Genomic DNA, 18,822 nt, shown 5'->3' on the forward strand with positions numbered 1-18,822 from the left:
AAAATAAATTAAAAAAGTCATAGTATAGTATGTCGTCCAAAATCACCCCAAAAAGTCATAGTATAATATGTCATCCAAAATGAGACAAAAAAGTCACAGTATAGTATGTCGTCCAAAATCAGTCAAAAAAGTCATAGTATAGTATGTCGTCCAAAATCACCCAAAAAAGTCATAGTATAGTATGTCGTCCAAAATATCACCTCATCATAGGAGTTGAACTCACAACCTAAGTCTTACTCTTCCAGCAGAATCTACTTTTACTGAGCTGCATAAAAACACATTTTAACTTTGGTTTGTGGTCTACAGTTTTAAAAGTGTGTGAACTTCACTACACATTAAGATTATAATTTATAATCTCAGAGATACAGGTCATCATCTTGTCTTGATGCTCTTACTCAGAAATTCTTGGTTTCTCATCTTGGTCAGTTTTTCAAAAATGTAACCGTTAAAATACAAGGACAAACTGCCTGATCCCTCATCAGTTAACTTATTTCATGTGATCTGACTTGTTGTCTCCACTGTCTTGCAGTTCATCTCACATGAGTTTGGGCCCAAAGACAAAGAGAAAACACTCTCTGTCTTCCTCTTTGAGTAAACCAGTTTCAGGTTGCATTTCCTGATGCAGCGGTGAACAATATAGTGACAATGATTTTCCATTGTAGCTCAAGTACGCTCATGTTGCTACGTACAGTATGTCTATCACAATAAGATCACAACAGTTTCTCATACAAGACGTCCTCATGGATCCATGTTCTCCCACATTCAGCAGCTGTTTCCTCTCTAAATCTTCACATGATAGTGTGTACTCACTGTAAACGGTGAAACACCTGAATAATGCACTGAGGACAAATTGTGTTGAAACTGACTAACAATTATTTCCAGTTACCTGGCACCGTCCTCGTCTTTGATAGATGCTCTGTACTTTATACCCATAAAAACCTCTTTCAGCTAACCAGTTGATTGTGGACAATACTTGTTTAACCTTTTCTATTTTTCATATAGTTGCAAAATACAATCACAATTATGAGTGAAAATCTTTTCTTTGTACTTTTATTTGTTCAGTAAATGTTGCAATTTTTTTTTTTAGAACGTGTCCCAACTTTTGTGCAAAAAGTGTTTGTACAACAACAACAACAACAACAGGGGATCACATTTAATCGTTGCATTATTTTAAGACTGGATTAAAAGATGTATAGGCTATATACAATCTATAAACACACACGCGCACGCGCGCGCAGAGAAACGCACCTTGAGCTGAGATTTGGAAACTTTCCCACGATGATCCGCGTCCAGTGCAGTGAACGCGTGCCATATAAACTTTAACAGTTCCTCTCGAGGCCACATGTTGTTGACCAGCAGCTCTGTCTGTCTGTCTGTCTGTGCACGTGTGTCCGTCACTCACTCTACGTGTGTGTGTGTGCTCTTTCTAAATGTCCGCCTCTTAAAAAAGAAGACAAGCGCGAGCAGAAAATGTGTTGATGACGTCAGCTGCGGGTTTTTTTTTCTTCCCACAGTTTAAACTCAAAACCTCAGTAATCATCTGATGGAAAAGTACATTGAGTCAAGTAGAAAATAAAGGTACATTATATTATTATATTATCATTTACATTTCATATACATTTACTAGCCCTTCAGCCAAAAACACAGCGACCCTAAATTAACAACTAACAATTTTCAAATTTTACAAGAAAATGGAACAAACAGTAAAGCACATTACTGCAGTCGCAAGAAAAAGTATGTGAACCCTTAGGAATGACCTGGATTTCTGCATAAATTGGTCATAAAATGGGATCTGATCTTCATCTAAGTCACAACAACAGTCTTCTTCAACGAATACTTCACAAACAATTATGTTTTTATTGAACACACAATGTAAACGTGCACAGTGCAGGGTGGAAAAAGTATGGGAACCCTTGGGTTTAGTAACAGGTTGACCGTCCTTTATTCTTGGGGTGTCTGGTGTGAATCACTCTCTTGAGGTCACGCCACAGCATCTCAAATCGGGTTGAGGTCAGGACTCTGTAGAAGGCGTATTCTGTGCTTTGGGTCGTTGTCCTGTTGCAATCGCTTCAGTTGGTGGATAACTGGCCGTAAATTCTTGCAACTGTAAATCACCATAACATATTTTAAACGTGTTTTAAACATGAAAGCTTTCCAAAATATTTGTTTTCTCCTTTTAATGACAGGTGGTCTAATAATTTGACCACCTGTGACCGTGTCCTGACTGTTGACCCCATCAAGCACCTTTGGGATGAACTGGAACAGAGATTAGGAGCCAGGCCTTCTAATCCCACACCAGTGCCTGACCTCATAAATGCTTAATGGACACAAATTCCCATAGAAACACTTCAGGGACGTCTTCCAAGAAGCTGCAGGACGACCTACTCCAACCAATGTTTTGCTCAAAAATACTTGTGTAATTTATTAATTTTAGATCCATTTAGTTAGCTTTGATCTTTTGGAGTCACTTTAAAGAATGAAATTTGATTATTCACTCTTAGTGAGGGAATTGACCTTTGTCTCATGCTTATTTTAAGCTGAAAATGTTGGAGACTCAAGACGTTCAAACACATTGCACTGGGCTCAAAGTAGAGATGACAGAAAATGATCGGGTAGAGCAAATCGCTTCTCATATCAACATATTTTCCCCAGCTCGACAATTTTCACAACACCCCAATAACAAGTATTAAAGTATTGTTAAACTTCCTTCTGCATCTGATTTACTTTTATTTTATGGGGCCCTGAAGCCAAACAACACAGATCATGTGAGGTATTTATATTCGTTAAAATAACGTAGGTTAATTTACATAATATATCTAATAGGGGCCCCTTAATGACATTATAATTGGCTCGGTGTTGCCTGACAAGAAGCACAATTATCTTGAGGGAGGAGGAAAATCAGAATCAGTTCATCTGTGTGGGTGGATGTGGATGCATGGGGGAGTGGGGAGCCTTCTCAAGTCTGTGCTCAGGGGCCCGCTGGCTCATAATCTTTCACACGGAAATATTTAGTCCTCGGTAAGCGCCCAAACTTCTTCATCAAACATGGATGAGCATATCATGGAGAGTTATAGAGAATTATGACATATTGGATAAAGATGAAGTCAGTTGCAGCACACATTACTGCATAAATCACAGGTTGGAAAAAGAATATCATGAATATGAAATCAATGATCAGTCCCTGGTGTTCCAGAGCCACACTGTGCTGCTCTCTGCTGGACAAAACCACAGCTTATCCAGTTCACACATTCATAAAAAGGCGTCCAAGGAAACACACACGGTCATGAATTCCCTTAGCTTTTTTTAATATGTTGTTGTATATATAGATAGTTCATCCATACACCAACCAAAAGCTTGAGACTTTCACGATAAGTCCAATTGTACATTCCTCAATGATGTATCCAATTGTACTCGCAGTGCTCACAAACACGTCCTGCAGCCATAATGAACACCAAGAGCATTCTCTTTTTTTTCCTGAAATTAATGTTTCTGAGTTGCCCACTGATCCTCTCTGTAACCAGATGTGCGGCAACCAGCCGTTACAGAGGTCGCTCGCTAAATAACAAAGTTACAGCTGTTTACATTTTAAATAGTCCTCAATTTAAAAAATTTGCAGTCTGATACAGAAGGCTAGGAGAACCTGAACAATATGAAAGTGCTAGTCATTAATTTACAGAGATCAGGCATCACCATAGTGCTATGAAGTATCCAATATGCTACATATGAATACAGCTGTTGACACCTTACAAACGCCTCTGGTTGTTTTCAAGGCTACCTGAAAAAAAATCAATAACCTTGGCTTGTATGGCATAAACATGGTTGTTTATGCAGAAAATAATGTAGATATCACCACTACCAGAGGTATAATCTTATTACAGCCATTTGGCCACAACGATGATAATGAAATATTTAGTCCCATTATCAATTTCTGACTGTTAATCCCCCAAATTTTGTTTAAGTGGGAAAAAACAAAAGAGTTGCCATCATGGTATCCCTTCCACACTGGGCTCCAGAAGACAACGTTGTTCCGAGCTTCTTCTCTTGCATCGTGCTCAAGTTCTTGGTTTGTTTTCCCCAGCCATTGGTTGCATTTTGGTTGCTTTCCCACATCTTCTGGTGCTTATTTCCCATTTGACAGATTGAAGAATGACTGAGAAGAACCAGTTCTGGAACCACTACTTAAGGGAACAACACAAGCTTTTTTCACTTCACTACAATCAGTCACAGAGTAATAAAAATTAGAACAGATGACTCAATTCATTCCCGGAGCAGTGCCTCCAAAGTTGAAACTAGATGGCACCACTGGCACAGTGAACTTGTAGCCGCCGTGTTTCTCAATCATCTTGGATTCTGTAAAAGAGACAAAAAAAACACAGAAGCACTTAAGAATCTATCAGACATGGATGGAGAGAAGCCACACAGATTAGTGGTGATCAGGAGACATTTACCAATACAGCATGTGATAGTCGTGATAGTATTTTATCAGCCTGTTCTAAATTGGTGCATTAGAATAAACCTTATTTGTACAGCAGCCTGAAAAAGCCAAACACCTGTGTTATGAAGCAGAGGCTCATGATGCCAACAAAGAACATCTTCTCAGGTACACAAAGGCCAAAGTTCCCTGACCCATATGTGGGAAAGCAGGGGAGTAATCTGTAAAGTAAGCTTTTTTTTATTCCCATCATAACAGTCCACAGAGCATGTAATTCTGAGATGAGCCCATTTTCTTTTCCTGCTGATTAAATACAAGCACATTGCTGCTCTGCTCTGAGGTGACCGAGGTTTGTTTATTATCACTGATGATGCAAGCAGAACAACCCACCCATCGTGTATTGACATATTATCTATTTAAATTGGATTACAACGCCTTGTTTTTCCTTTAATGATTTTTCTAATTACCCTCTACTGCAGTGGACTGTAGGTAAAGACTTTCAAGCCTTATATTCCAGGTAAATGGTGTTAGCAATAGCCTTAGCATCATTTCAGAAAACTAAAAATGAAGAATTACTTTATGGGTCATTTGAGTGCCAGCCATTTTGGAACGTTTTAGGAGGAAAAGCCCTGGTGTTGCTGATCAAGTATAGCCCTGTTCAGTTCATGCAGGTATGACAGTCAACAACACCTCATCCTTAAAACCCAGGAAGTTAAATTACTTGTGAAAATGGCAGAGGCTCTGCTGGTGCTCACCGTGTGCTGCCCGTCTCTGGTCTGCAAGTGTGGCAATGTCCTGAAGCTGTTTGCCCTGATCCTCGTCAAGGGTGTGTGTTAGTGCCTGGTACCACGCCGGGTCACGGTTCTGAAGATCTGCGTCGGCAAAAATAAATTGAGATTAACGATCCGATGTTCAACACAGGACAGGTTTGTTTAACGGAGACTTTAAAAAAGGGTCAGTGTCTTACTCTGTAGTATGGCTTTGAAGATCTGATACTCGTCCACTAAGTTGTCTTCGTCATCTACAGCTGTAGTGTAGCCTTCCAGTGCCGTCTCCTCAGCGTCGTCCTCCTCCCAGTCCTCATCGTCTCCGTCCTCACCTGCCTGCTTCGCCAGCATCTCCAGGTACTCTTGTCCCTCCTCGTCGATGTCATCCTCGTCACTGCCGAGCTCGGCTACGTTCATTCAAAAGAGCGACAACAACATTTGTTACACATCGCAGATAACGCTGATGCAACATGAAATGCAATCAAATATTTGTGCCTTACCGTTGTCGTCCTCCTCCTCTCCGTTCTCATCATCGTCCTCGTCGTCATTCTCATGCTCTGCTCGACAGGCATACGCCCTCTTGAGGCCACTGAACAGTAGGATGGCTGCTGGGATAAGTTGGCTTGCAGCTTGGTTGACAACCTGAGGTCTGTGGTCCATGTCAATGAGAGCACAAAGTCCCAGAACGCACATCTTTCTGTCGTGGAGGCTGTGAGGACAAGTAGGGTTATAGTAGGATTTCCATTTACACTCAAGCTAAAATTCTGACAAATTTATTGGGACAAACGGGCTGCAGAAACGGGATGAAACTGCCTCAAAATCTTACCCGAGGAAGCAGTCGACATCTTTGAGCCACTGGGTTATGAAGTGGTTAGTGATTGGCTCGGTATTGTTGGGGAAGCGGAGATTCTCCAGGGTGTTGAGGAGCAGAGGGGGGCTGTAGTAAAGTGCAGCGATGGCCACCTGCAGGCACATGGTCCTCAGCTCACTGGTCTTCACCTCCCTTGTCAAACGCTCCAACGCGGCAGCAACAAACAAGGGGACGACCTGCAAGAGCAGCAGGGTCAGACAGGTTCAAGTGTGTGTTCAACATTTAGGGGGCAATTAGCCTTAAAATAAGCTTTGAATGTGTTGTTTAGTCAAGTGAATAGGCTGCATGTAAAAGTGGAGAAAGTCTTGGTGTCGAGATTCACAATTCGAAAAGCAGATTATGAAACTGGAAGTTCACAGATGTCAACCTGCAAGCAGGCACCATTTAGATGACACCAGCTGTCAGTGACACTAATGTCCTCAAGTGTGCCACACTTCATTATCCATTTTCCTCTGAATGGGAACATTTTTATCTAGTCTATGGGCAAGGTCTTAATGGAGATGGCCATATCGTTTCTCCGCCCGGGCCTGCATTTCATATTTTGAAGTAGAATATTGCCACACAAACAAAGAATGATATCCTCTTTGGTAAGTGGAGGCCACCGTAGTTTCCTGACGAGCTTGGGGAAAGCAGAAGTCCTCTATTTGAGAAGTCCTCTATTTGTTACAATATGCAGTGACTGCCAAAGGCTCATCATCTTTGTTAAACACTGACCTGATCAATGCCACGGCCTTTGCACTGCAGGATGATCACCTCCAGCAGCTTTGCTGCATGGCACTCTGGGTCCTCGCCTGGATCACCCGTCAGGACCTGTGTTAAGTGACGGGCCAAGGTGAATCTCTCCGTGCACAACAATCACCGCTAATCATCAAGCATGAACAGGTTAGATATAGTGACAACGGCAGCTCCCCCCCTTTACCTTCTTGCACATGCTATACATGATCTCCAGGTATTTGGTGTCAGATAAGAGGGTGTCTGTATCGACTGTCACGTAGTTGTGAAGGAGTGGCATCATATCTGAAAGAGATAGGCATTTATTATCTTCTCAGGTGACCTCACAGAAAAGTGCAAAAACGATATTGTATCGTTTATTCCTCCAAACCTGTGAAGTAGTCAAATCCGTCCTGCTGGAAGACCTCGTACACTAAGGGAAGGAGCTGCCACATCTGTGGCGACACCTGTTGGCAAGTCAGGCTGTGGGCCAAGGACAGGATTTCCTCATAAAACTCTGAGGAGAAAAACAAAAGATAAGTGACCGGGTAAATGTAGTGCAGGTGGAATGTGGAAGCACTGGAGAAACCAGTCCTGCTTACCCAGTACATGTTGCTGCAGCACAGTACCAATCACCTGCAGGCAGATGCCCTCTAGTTGCTGGGTAATCTGGAAAAGCAAAAAGGACAAAAAGGCAATGAGAAACAATGAGAATAGCAAAGGCTGTAGTGGGAAAAAAAGAATGTTTTCTTTCATTTCCTAATGAATAAAAACACTTGGATGCATCTACAATATAATAAATCACATTTCAGGCTGTAAATTCACTATTTTGGCACTGAAAACATGAACATTGTAGTTGATATATAGAAGCTGTACAGTCACTGAATGATGTGTGCTTTAAATAGACATGTGTTTTACCAACAGTCCACAAAGCTGTTTAAATTTCCTCGATTTGTAAGTCAAAAATAATTCTCGATCATACGAATTGTGAACCATTACGTAATCAGTGGTCCTCGGTGTAAGACCACATCTGATTCTTGACTTAAAATACCAGCAGTCCACTCTTCCAGCAGACGCGGTGGCAGCGTGCCCCGGACACTATTTCGAGCTTGCGCCTCGGGCTTGTTGAGTCATTTTGAACATGAGAACAGAGTACATTCCCGGGAGTCGGTGGGTGGCTCAAATGTGTTGGCAAAGAACGTTACAACAGACCAGAGCTGCTCTGTGCAGAGGAAGTGGCACTGAGATGAGTGGTCAGCCAGGAGAGAGAGAGAGTGTGTGTGTGTGGGCAACGTGCCTAGCAACTATGCTGCTCACCTCTTTGTGGTCCTCCACCACACTTAGCAGTGTGTCAATGGTGTTGAGGATGCCCATGGCGGTCACGGCCTTATCGTCGCCTCCTTCCTCGTCGGGCCCCGTCTGAATCACCTGGTTGAACGTCATTGCCTGTCAAAGAGGGAGCAGACATCATCGTTCAGTGGGACTTTCTTTGCATTGGAGGACCTATAGATGTATTCATATGGGAAACAAGGAAAAGATGCCAAAGAGCGGATACTATTCTCTCCCCCAGGATCATAATATTTCTACTAGATTGATGATCATAAATAATTTATTTTATTATTACCTGGGTAATCTAAATGAAGCTGTTTACACCACTGTTTCACTCAATTTACTAATAATCAGCCTAAAATTAAATGTGCGTTGATTTTGGAAAATATGACTCACAGGTTACAGTCAAGAAATGTCTCACTTCATTTTAGCCTAAGGGGCAAGAAAACCGTCATGGATGCCATCACCAAATCAGCACCCAAGTATTAGGATATTGAACCTTTGCAAAAGCATCTCATCCCAACGGAAATAGCTACTCTGATTGTGAATGGGATGGTGTCATTAAACTAGAAAAGCACTCAAAACAGCACAAATGTTGACTGCTGAAAGCTGCATTGAGCAAATTAATCTTAAAAAATGTGTTGGTGGTGGCTGAAGGCTTTCACCAACCCACACACCATCAATTCACTGTCAATGCAGGAATCCAGATTGTTCAGACCAGTCTGTATTTTTTTTTTTCCGTCTCAATTAAGTGAGGTGTTGGAGAAAAGCCGCCTGATCTGATTGTCTACGATGATCGACAAGTCCCCTCAAGAGTCTACATGTTTTGCACATTTCTGCTCAATACAGCTGTAAAGTGGTTTATCCAAGTTACCAGACTCCACCCCCTCTATTCTGTCCATCAAAACACCACTCAAAAGGATGTCTTTTTGAGTTTGTAGACTGCTGTGAGTGAAAATCTCTGAAGATCTGCAGTTTCATGAACACTCTAATCAGCTCATCTGGCACCAAAATTAAAATCTAAACTGAGCACTGAGATCACATTTCCCCCGCTGCAGGGGTAAGAGTGTTTCCAGTAGAGTGCTTGGTGAGTCCATGATGATCGTACTCACCAAGTGCTGTGTCATCTCCACAGCAATCGGAGTGACCTCCTCGCTGTATTCGCAGATCATCTTCTGTATGACATTGGTGAGATCATCGTTCTCCGTCTCCCTGACGATGTGCAGGAGGGCCTGCATCACTGGCCGGATGAAGGGAGTGATGTATTCTTTGGCTGAAGTGAAACAATTACACGGGTTGAGTTTGACATTTCAGACGCTGACACGAGATTAAACTTTGGGGGGAAAAAAGAAAACCATTGTCTGCAACTATGAGCTGTGGGACTGCACTTGCTTACCTTTCTCCTGGTTGCTAATGAGAACCTGCAGTGCTATAGCGGCCTCCACCTTCACTGGCATCTCGTTGTCATTAATTAAACAGAGGCGAGTCAATTCCAGAGCAGTCTGCAGGTTCTGGTCACTTTTGAACTTCACCTCGCAGAAGTAATGGAGGACCCAGCAGGCCTGTGAACACAGACGGGGTAAGAACATTTGGCAAGGACGGAAAAACTAGATACAAGTGCCGATATTAAAAGGCTTCTAGCCAGTAAATTATCTGATTTACTTACTCTGGCTCTCATGTAGCCCAGTTCATTGCGGAACAGGGGGAAGACATGGTTTTGTAGCATGAACTCCATCTGGTCCTTGTATATTTTTTTCTGTTCAGAAAAAGGAGAAAGCATTTAGTTTTTAACTCTGCAGTTTGTAACTTTTGTTGAGGTTATTCTGCCTCTGCAGAATCGCCATTGGTCTTTTTGTATGCCGCATCCTATACCTGAAATCCAGCTCTGTCAATGGACTGAGGGAGTGTTTGTGTGTATACACCAGCAGTGCAGGGGGTGGGTGGGGGCAAGAAGCATCTATCCCATCAAACTGCAGAACCATCAGATTTTTTAAGCAGCACAATTTGCTACAATTTAATGCTGCCTCATTCTGCCCTGATGTAAAACAAATCACTTCCTGTGTGCAGCACGGGAATGTTGCCAGGCGATATGAGAACCAAACACTGCTGTGCTGAGTAACAGAGAGTAATGTGGAGGCTTAGTCCGCGTCTTTGGGGAAACTCTTGACAATGGTTTGACTACTTCTCACCGTCTATAATATCTGAATCACTTTCTGCACGATAATCTCTTAATCTTGTTAAAACCTATTATTTATGACTGAATGCTTATAAAGGGCACAGCGTGGTGCCATGAAATCCTGTTTGCTGCTTAATAAATGTTTTACGGCCGGCTTTGCGTTGCAAAATCTGGATCATGTCTCCAAAACTATGTGTAGAATAGTGTAGGGAGCTGGTCACCTTCAATAGGATTTCAGCCAAGGAGCCGATCATGTGGAGGGCTCCGTCTTTTTTTCTGGGGTCAGAGGCGGGATCGGTGAGAATCTGGTAACAGAAGCCCATCGTCTTCTGCAGCACCTGTACAGCAGAATAAAACATTGCATTACTCTTTAGGGCTCACAAGAGTATGATTAGAGGAGACTGATAAAGATGCTAATCTTCCAATTAAGCCATTTCTCCAGCTTAAGCTCACCTCTTTTCTCTTATTGCAGGCAGTGAAGAGCAGCGTCTGGGCTGCTGTTGTTGGGGAAATGAAGTCTTCGAACACATCTGTGGAGGACAGCAGTTGATGAATAGTTAGTCATCACTGATGCACAGGCAGGATTTTTTTTTCTCCATTACAGAACACCGACTTTCTCTGCTTACCAAATTTCATGCGGATGTACTCATACGGATCTTCCTGCCACAATTCCTCATCGCTGTCTGTGTAGCACATGAGGGGGAAAACCACATCCTGAATGATGCCCTGAAAAGGAAAATTAAAAACAAAGAATCACAAAGTGGTACTAATAAAGTATTTATATTCCAATAAATAATCCTGAGCTACTAATGTGAATTCATAAACCAGAGAACTAACCATATTCACATTAACACGTGAAACGCCGCTCTGTGCTGTGACAATACATCCGAGTATTAAAAAACTGCTCTTAATAAAAAGACTTGTGCGCTATCTCAGCACATTCGAGGTGTGGAAAATTTAAGATGCATCATGGTAGACGATTCAGCACTGATGCAGTGACAGCACATAATTGATGCGACCTCCTCCTCCCCCTGTGAGTTGTGCGAGCAGTCGGGTCAGGTGCGTGGGATGAAGTGTGGCTGTGCTGGGAAACGCACGTCACTCTAACAAATTTAAGGGAACGACGCATTTAAATTGACATTTGGAACCGCCTACAAGAGTTAGTATGTTAAAGATTAGTGATCCGAGGTAGATAGCATTGCTAATTAATGAGCCAGCGGTGTCACTCTCTTCCTGTGTGTTTTATAGAGTTGACCGAGTTGTTGCCGTCGCACTCCTTGTGCATGTGTGCATTCTGAATCAGCAATAGCAACATTTAAACATATAGAACTGGATTTCACAAATTTAAATAATATATTACATGATTTAAGTGATTTTTAAGTGAATTTTTTCAGTTGCTGAAAGGTGCAGCGGCATTGCAGAAGCACTAGTTTGTTTTGTGGATGAAACACTTGTAAAGTCATGTTTAAATTAATATTTAAGTTCAAAACCAGTTTACCTGGATATGTGGCTTGAGGTTTTTCCACGTCATAGCGTGTGCTATGCCCTGGTTGATGTAGTTGAGCGTCTGTTGGAGTACTCTGGGAGCAACGTATTGCTTTTCCTTGTATTGGTATAATACTTTCAGCAACACCTTGGGAACAAATGTACAGAGACGATTAATGGCTCACGTTCTGAGAAATGCATTAGAGGAGGATCAGGTGCGGGCTCAAGTTCGTACCTGCTGTGCTGGAACTGCATATTCCTTTAGGAAAAGTTCGGCAAACTCTGCGTACTCTTTGGTTGTGTTGCCTGGGCTTCCATACCTGCGAGAAGAGTCCAAAAAAGTTCAAGGTTACTGTTTGGCTTTTTTTGGGGGGAGGGGGGGATTTATTAAACTAAAGACAGAACTACGTCATAGTTTTTACCTCTCAAACAAGCGAGCCAAGATGTGAAGGGCCCACTTCTTACATTTCCACCACGGCAGCTCAGGTCGCTCATCTTCATCTATCTGCATCGTCTCCTGTTCACATCAAGGACAACATTGGCATCAAAACAGTATGTACGCAGTTCTTTGTGACACTAGTGTGGTGGGAATGCAGCTTCTTACTAGAGGAACATCTCTGTCAACTACTGTCTTCAGGATGCCCATCCACTCTGTCAGGTTCTGTCTGTTGATGAGTTCCAGGGGAAGATTGTACTACAAAGACAAGCAGAGTCCATTTTATTAAAACAAATCCCACACCTTACTGTAAAAAGACCTGATAATTAGATAATAGCTAGAGTCTCTGAGGCCAGCTCATTTGATGTGCTGTGGTTATACCTGGAAGAGGGCATAGAGAATTTTGAAGATCTGCTTCTGTATGAGGACAGAGTCACTGGAGTGGTCAGGGAGAAGCTGGATAAAACGTCCTTTCAGCATGGGCATGAAGAGGTCCATGGCAGCCACCAGGGGTTGACGCTCTTCCGGTTTCTTATATCTGTGTCACACATCGGCCAAACGAACACAACATTAATCCCATGTATTGCGTTTTCTCTTAATGCAATATTGAATTCAGACCGAGCGATGACGTACTCGTAGTTTTTGACGAGCTGGTAAAGGCAGAGCAGGATGCCCAACCATCCGGCACTGTTGTCAGACTGCAGGTAGAAACCAATCTTGTCTACAATGGCCGTCCACTTGCCGGGATAGTCATGTTTGATCATATGGTGGATACATGTCGTCAACTGGACCCTGAGAGGTTCAAACACACAGTTTTGAATGGCTGATTTAGACAGGGACAGAACTAGAGAGGAAGGAGACAAGGAAGGAAAAGGAACGGCCTAAACAACACTCTTGTTTTGTACCTGATGCGCTCAGGGGAGTGGATGATGGCCTCCACTATGTTGTCTCGAATGAACTGCCTGTCCTCATCTGGGATGTAATTGACAGGTGTCTCGGTGCCTGAACCGTCTCCATCGCTCCAGTGCTGGGTTATCATGTTCTTAAGATAAATCACACCTGAAAAATAATAGCATAACCCCTTTATGGCACTTTTCAAGCAAAGAGACCAAACTTGAAATACAGCAAACTTACTATTACTAACTTTCTATTTGAGTCAGTAGAAAGTACATTTGTGACCCCGATATCCGTTGTAAATTTGAAAAGATAAAGCTCTCAACCTGAAGATGCTTCTGATTCATCAGCAAACTACTTCACATTGACATTTCAAATGAAGTAAACCACTATGTACGGTGTTTAAAAACACACCAATCCTAATTTGCACCATCATCATGATGCGGTACAAGACAGAAGTGTGAATTTACAACTGCTTAAAGCAACAGAACACATTTTTACATCCGTATTTCAGTAGCTGTGGCACCAAGGTGTCAGCTGGTTTCACATGTACAATGTGGGGCCACACTCGGACTTCAGTGGCTCACAGGGAAAGAGGCAAGTGAGCGAGCAGTAGAGTGAAGGCTGGGAAGCCAACGCCAGACTGCTGACATAAATGTCCATACCACTGGTGAAACAAATGAAATCCAGCCAGTCATTGTTGAGCATAAACCAACTCTCCCTGCCTTTGACCATCAAACTACAATATAACATTAGCTCAACACTCTAAATCCACTTAGAAATCTTTCTTATTAAATATATTCATGGAGAGGAGGAAGAAAATCTTGTTATAAATGTCTACCTGAATAAAATCAACGACAGACGACTATATTATTGAAAATGGCAAACAAAGACGTGACATGAGCCAATAAATGCTGTAAAATACCACATGGGAAGGCAACAGCAGTGGTTTATTTGGCATTTGGCATTTCTGTGAATAACCTGTATTGTGTAGTGACTAAGGCTGCTGTGGATTAATCATCAAAAACGTGTGCCAACAAAAATCTACCTTATATCTACAGCAATACTTGAATGTATTCACTTGCTAAATAAATGCCAAAAAGTAAGAACATTTACATAACCTGCAATATTTCCAATAATAATTTAAGTAAATTAAGTAAATAAATACTGAGGTCATGCCATCTGAAGATTGACTGACAATACAGTAAATGAAGTGTTTATTGTTATCAGGTTCACTGGTGATGTTTTTCTGTCTCGAGGAGCTATTCCTCCTCTGTTCTTCTATTACACGTCATTTTCCCTACAGCTGGTAAAGTCATTTTTTGCACAGGTCTGCAACAGCTTCATTTCCTAGTACAGCTACAAGTACTTGGGAGGACACTGTAAATTTGTGCGACAACTTTGGTCAACGTTTCAACTCTTACCATTGATTTCCCCTCCATTAACTCCTTCCTCACAGAGGCACGCATGACCAGAGCAAAACAAGCTATATTTAAACAACTCCACGTGTCCACTGCACTTCAGCAAAACACTTTAGCCACACAAAGAGTGAATCATCTTTTTTTTTTAACCATTATGTAAGCAAGTAACCAGTTTGTTTAGGCTCATGAATATCTAGTCCATTTCTCATCTAATGTAGTTTGTCAAAATTGGAGTCAGATGCACGATGATGTGATAAAACACAAAGTCCCAGGCTGTTTCTGTTCTGTAACCTTATGTGTATCCAGTTTGACATAAGAGGAAAGCACAGACTGTCATATCACTGTTTTGAAAATAACACTACATATCGAACATAAAACTACTTTACTGACAATAGTACAGGAAAATGTATACCTCATGCACATGTTAGTTTTTAGTTCTCTTTTCAGTACGCGTGAGAGGTCGAACCAAACTCGTAGGAAACTTGGTAAAAAAATATATATATATTTTACCATTCATCCCAATGGTAAATGCGGTTGTGTTTATTTATGTATGCATGCACCAGGAGGTTTGGGAGAACATTAGAACCTTTGCCTCACTAAATCACATTTTAATACCTACCTCAAACAATTCTAGACAAAATCAGTCTAGACAATGTGCCGATTCCACTCCAGATTATGCCAACAGAGCCTGGTTTGTCAAGTGATTCTCAGCAGAATTTTAATTGACTACCCATATGTATGTTTGTATAAGTGTATAGTTGTTCTAAAAATAAATAGGTTTGTTTTTCATAGACTAAAAACAAACCTTTTATATGAATTGCATGCATTTTTATAGCAGGGCCATCCCAGATCCCCCGACATGCTTGGGAAAGGGAGGGGTGAGTAGTGGGGTCCTCCCTTTATTACAGTCTGCATTTTCACCATTAGATGTCACCAAGTCTTACCCACGGACTTTAAACATTAAAAAAATTGTGTTTTATCTGTTTTAATTTTACCATATTTAAAGAAAGTTTAGGCTCACCTGCTTGTCTGATAGGCAAATCCAGCTGATCAGACATGGTGACACGCAGCAGTGTGGAAACAAAGTTTACATGGGCGTGACACTGCAAAACAAAATTAAAAACAGATTAATGCAAACCATTATAAACATTGGAATAGCATGTGTAAAATTGCAAGTGTTGTACTGAATGAAGATGTGGCTTTATGTTTTTTGACAGGGCATTACAAAGCTTGGAAGGTTGTATTATTGACATTGCAAGTTGAGTACACGTTACGTCTGACATTCTGTTATACATGAAAAAAAATTAATTAATTTACTGTATTTGTGCATTTAATTAACCATTTTTCAATATTTATCTGGAAAAACAGGTTCTTGTATTAAAAAACACAACACACTTCCACCACTTATAGACAATACACCACAAAAAGAACTCTAGTCTGAGAGTGAACCGTCTTCCAGCCGTGTCATTGAAGAGAGCCACCACTACCAATGTATGTGGGTGGAAATGTTCATTTCTGAGTCTATATTATTTATCCTGGAACACCAATTGAGTAGCTTTATATGATAAACAGCTGGAAAAGGTCTCATATGTACATTTATCCAGCCCTTCTGACGGCAACTGGAAATTCAGATTCATCAGTTCTGGGCGACAAAAGGGATTAACTGAGAACAACCCAGAAATAAACTGTGCATTATGAAAGTTTAAGGCAGTCTCTGTGTCTTTTTTTAAAATAAAACTTCAGCACACACTTGTTTCCTGTGTCACATTTTATTTTGCTAAATTTATTGGTGGGCTACATTATGTCTCAGTGGTCTGATGTGTGTTCTGACCAACACACAAAGCAGGGTTAATTCTTTCTAACCTTAGCATGACAAGCTGAACTGCAAAAAACTACAAATAATAGCATCACATGTTGGACGCTAATATGCCATAATCACTAAAACAGCTGTGGGAAGACTCTTAAGCCCCAGCAGGGCCTTGATCTTGACATTATTTCTTGAAATACGAGTAGGGCTGTGGCAACTCATTAGTTACTGATTTATATACTGACCAACTATTTGATAATCAAATCATGAATTTTAAACTGATTTATGCTTCTTAAATATGAGTCTACAATGATACAAATACATATCTTTTGTTTGTAAACAAACTAGGACTGTTTGGAAAACAATGATCAGCATTTTATTTTCCAATAAATTTCTAACATTTTGAGAAACAATTAATCGCTTAATAAGAAATTAAAACCTAACTGACATGTTAATAATAGTTGGCAGAAAGCCCAACTGAGAGGACAAAGACAGAAAAGCTGATGAAAGTGCATCAAGTCCATTGCCAAGCCCCATGAAAACGATACACGTGCGGCTTAAAGGGTGGTGTTATTCTACACAATTCATTCTCAGGCTTCAGAGAGAGGCTTTAATGATCCATAACGCTAACGCAGCCAATTGCGATTTGTGTAAAGCAACGTATGCGCGGCGAATAAAGCGAGACAACACAACTCTTCATCAACTACACTATATTAGCTAACATGGCTCACATGGAAGTCTGCTAACGTAGAACTCCATTTTGATATTTTTCAATCAGGAGCCCCCGTCACCGATGCGATATAAAGTGATGTCACGATAGACAACAGTCAGACGGAAGCAGTCAATCTAAAATTATTAGGATTCAATAAAAGAAAATCATAACTCCAAGGCTTGTCACAGTGACACGTGAGCAGCAACTGTGTAGCTACAGCAGCCATCCAACAAGTAGCTCCGTTAGCTGGCTAATAGCCTCACATCGGTAACCCCTGTTAATACATTTAAAGTGGCGCATTTCCTGCATTCAGTACGCTTTATTTGTTCGTACAGTCGCCAGACGTTCAATGTTACTGCCGTGACAGCGCAAATGTGAGCCAAAACCAAGGCGAGACTGACTGTGACGCGCTTACAGTTACCTCCTTTGGCATGTCAAGAAGGGCTAGCTTGTTTAGCATTAGCCACACAGCTGGCTCAAGCTAACGATGACATCGATATGTATATATTGTTCTAATTGTACTTGATTCGTGTTGTCCTTCACGGTAGTGTAATGGGTGAGAATATAATAAACAGTAACATTATGTAAAAACGAGTGGTGGAATCCAGCTAAGGCCCCGTTAATGCAACAGCAGCGGAGCCAAGTGTGCGTGATCGCACCATCTTGATGTTGTGGACGGCCCAGGCCGAGCCGAGCCCGCGCCACAACAGCGATCACCATTATCGGCTCGAGTCTAAACTTACCTCGTTCAGCGTTCTCTCCGCGGCCTCCCGCAGATTGGGGTCCATCGTGCCCCGAAGGGCCTCGACCAAAGACTCTGGATCCATCGCGAAGACTCCGTTTACGGCTCGGACTTTAATATTTCAGAGGACTCTCAATTCCCAGTCACTGCGCACATGGACGCACGGCTCTCCGGTTACCCGGCGCGAAAGGAAGAAGTGACTGAAGTACCCGGATAGTTCAGCGCCAGATTTGTGCAACACGAACATCCGGCTATGGAAAATGGACCATGGTAGTTGTAGTTTTATTTTATACTGAGTCAACGGTATGTCCTGTCCATAAGTTTAAAATCCCCCGAACAAAATGTGTACATTTTAAAAGAAAGACTAGAATATATGCACGTCTGTGTATTTATTTACGTCCAGTAATGACTAATGAGTTTGCCTTTTATCTGTGCATGATCTACCTTCAGGACTGAGAGACAGAATAACGGACTGTTTTGGAAGAAGATGCGGTAATGCAATATTATGGATGGAAGCTGCCATTAAAGCCCACAGACGAGGATGAGGTGGGGGGATCTTTGACCCGCCCTCTCCATTCATACTCTCCAGGAGAAAGGTTTCAGAAAAGGCAAAGTTTACAAGTACAAAAATCAGAATAAACTGTTTTGGAAGATTTCTGAAACGAGCTTAACATTTTGATATGTGATTTGGTGTGTGTGGGGTAAATGATATGGTAATAATAATATTATCAAAAGAAAAAAGTTAAATGCAGTTTAAGGCACAAGTCAAAGGCACAAATGTGTCACCATGGCTGTCACAGAGGCATACAGTGTTGGTGTCTGTCACTATTAATTTTCAATGGGGAAAAATGACAATAAGCCTTCACTGCACATGCAGAAGCATCTATCTATCTATCTATCTATCTATCTATCTATCTATCTATCTATCTATCTAAATTCACCCAACTAAAATATGTAGGTGAAATGGCAGTAATAATGTAAGATAACCAGACATCAGTTAGAGAGAGGAAGTATAGATCTCTTTTGTAGACAATGAAGC

At 41.5% G+C, this 18,822-nt stretch overlaps 2 protein-coding genes across 2 annotated transcripts in view; both read right to left on the bottom strand.

Annotated features, from left to right (window-relative positions):
• The window catches only part of swap70a (switching B cell complex subunit SWAP70a), a 924,354-nt gene extending 922,919 nt beyond the window's left edge, over positions 1-1,435 (bottom strand). The window contains exon 1 of the mRNA XM_044029773.1: positions 1,249-1,435. Coding sequence (XP_043885708.1) covers positions 1,249-1,344 — 96 coding nt within the window. The 5' untranslated portion in view covers positions 1,345-1,435. The remainder of the gene's footprint in view (positions 1-1,248) is intronic.
• Positions 1,436-3,284: 1,849 nt separating this feature from the next.
• On the bottom strand, positions 3,285-17,991 carry ipo7 (importin 7). Its single transcript, XM_044029756.1, has 25 exons — positions 17,785-17,991; positions 15,544-15,625; positions 13,113-13,266; positions 12,841-12,999; positions 12,589-12,745; positions 12,376-12,465; positions 12,194-12,288; positions 12,007-12,091; positions 11,785-11,919; positions 10,913-11,012; positions 10,740-10,816; positions 10,508-10,624; positions 9,777-9,866; positions 9,507-9,672; positions 9,223-9,383; positions 8,099-8,227; positions 7,384-7,450; positions 7,173-7,298; positions 6,990-7,087; positions 6,785-6,880; positions 6,026-6,246; positions 5,700-5,908; positions 5,400-5,606; positions 5,188-5,304; positions 3,285-4,350 (listed from the first exon to the last, which is right to left on the bottom strand). The coding sequence occupies exons 1-25, from the start codon at positions 17,866-17,868 to the stop codon at positions 4,253-4,255; spliced, it is 3,120 nt and encodes a 1,039-aa protein (XP_043885691.1). The 5' UTR covers positions 17,869-17,991; the 3' UTR covers positions 3,285-4,252.
• Positions 17,992-18,822: the final 831 nt, after the last annotated feature.

This window comes from Solea senegalensis, linkage group LG7 (assembly GCF_019176455.1).
Source record: "Solea senegalensis isolate Sse05_10M linkage group LG7, IFAPA_SoseM_1, whole genome shotgun sequence".
NCBI lineage: Eukaryota > Metazoa > Chordata > Actinopteri > Pleuronectiformes > Soleidae > Solea > Solea senegalensis.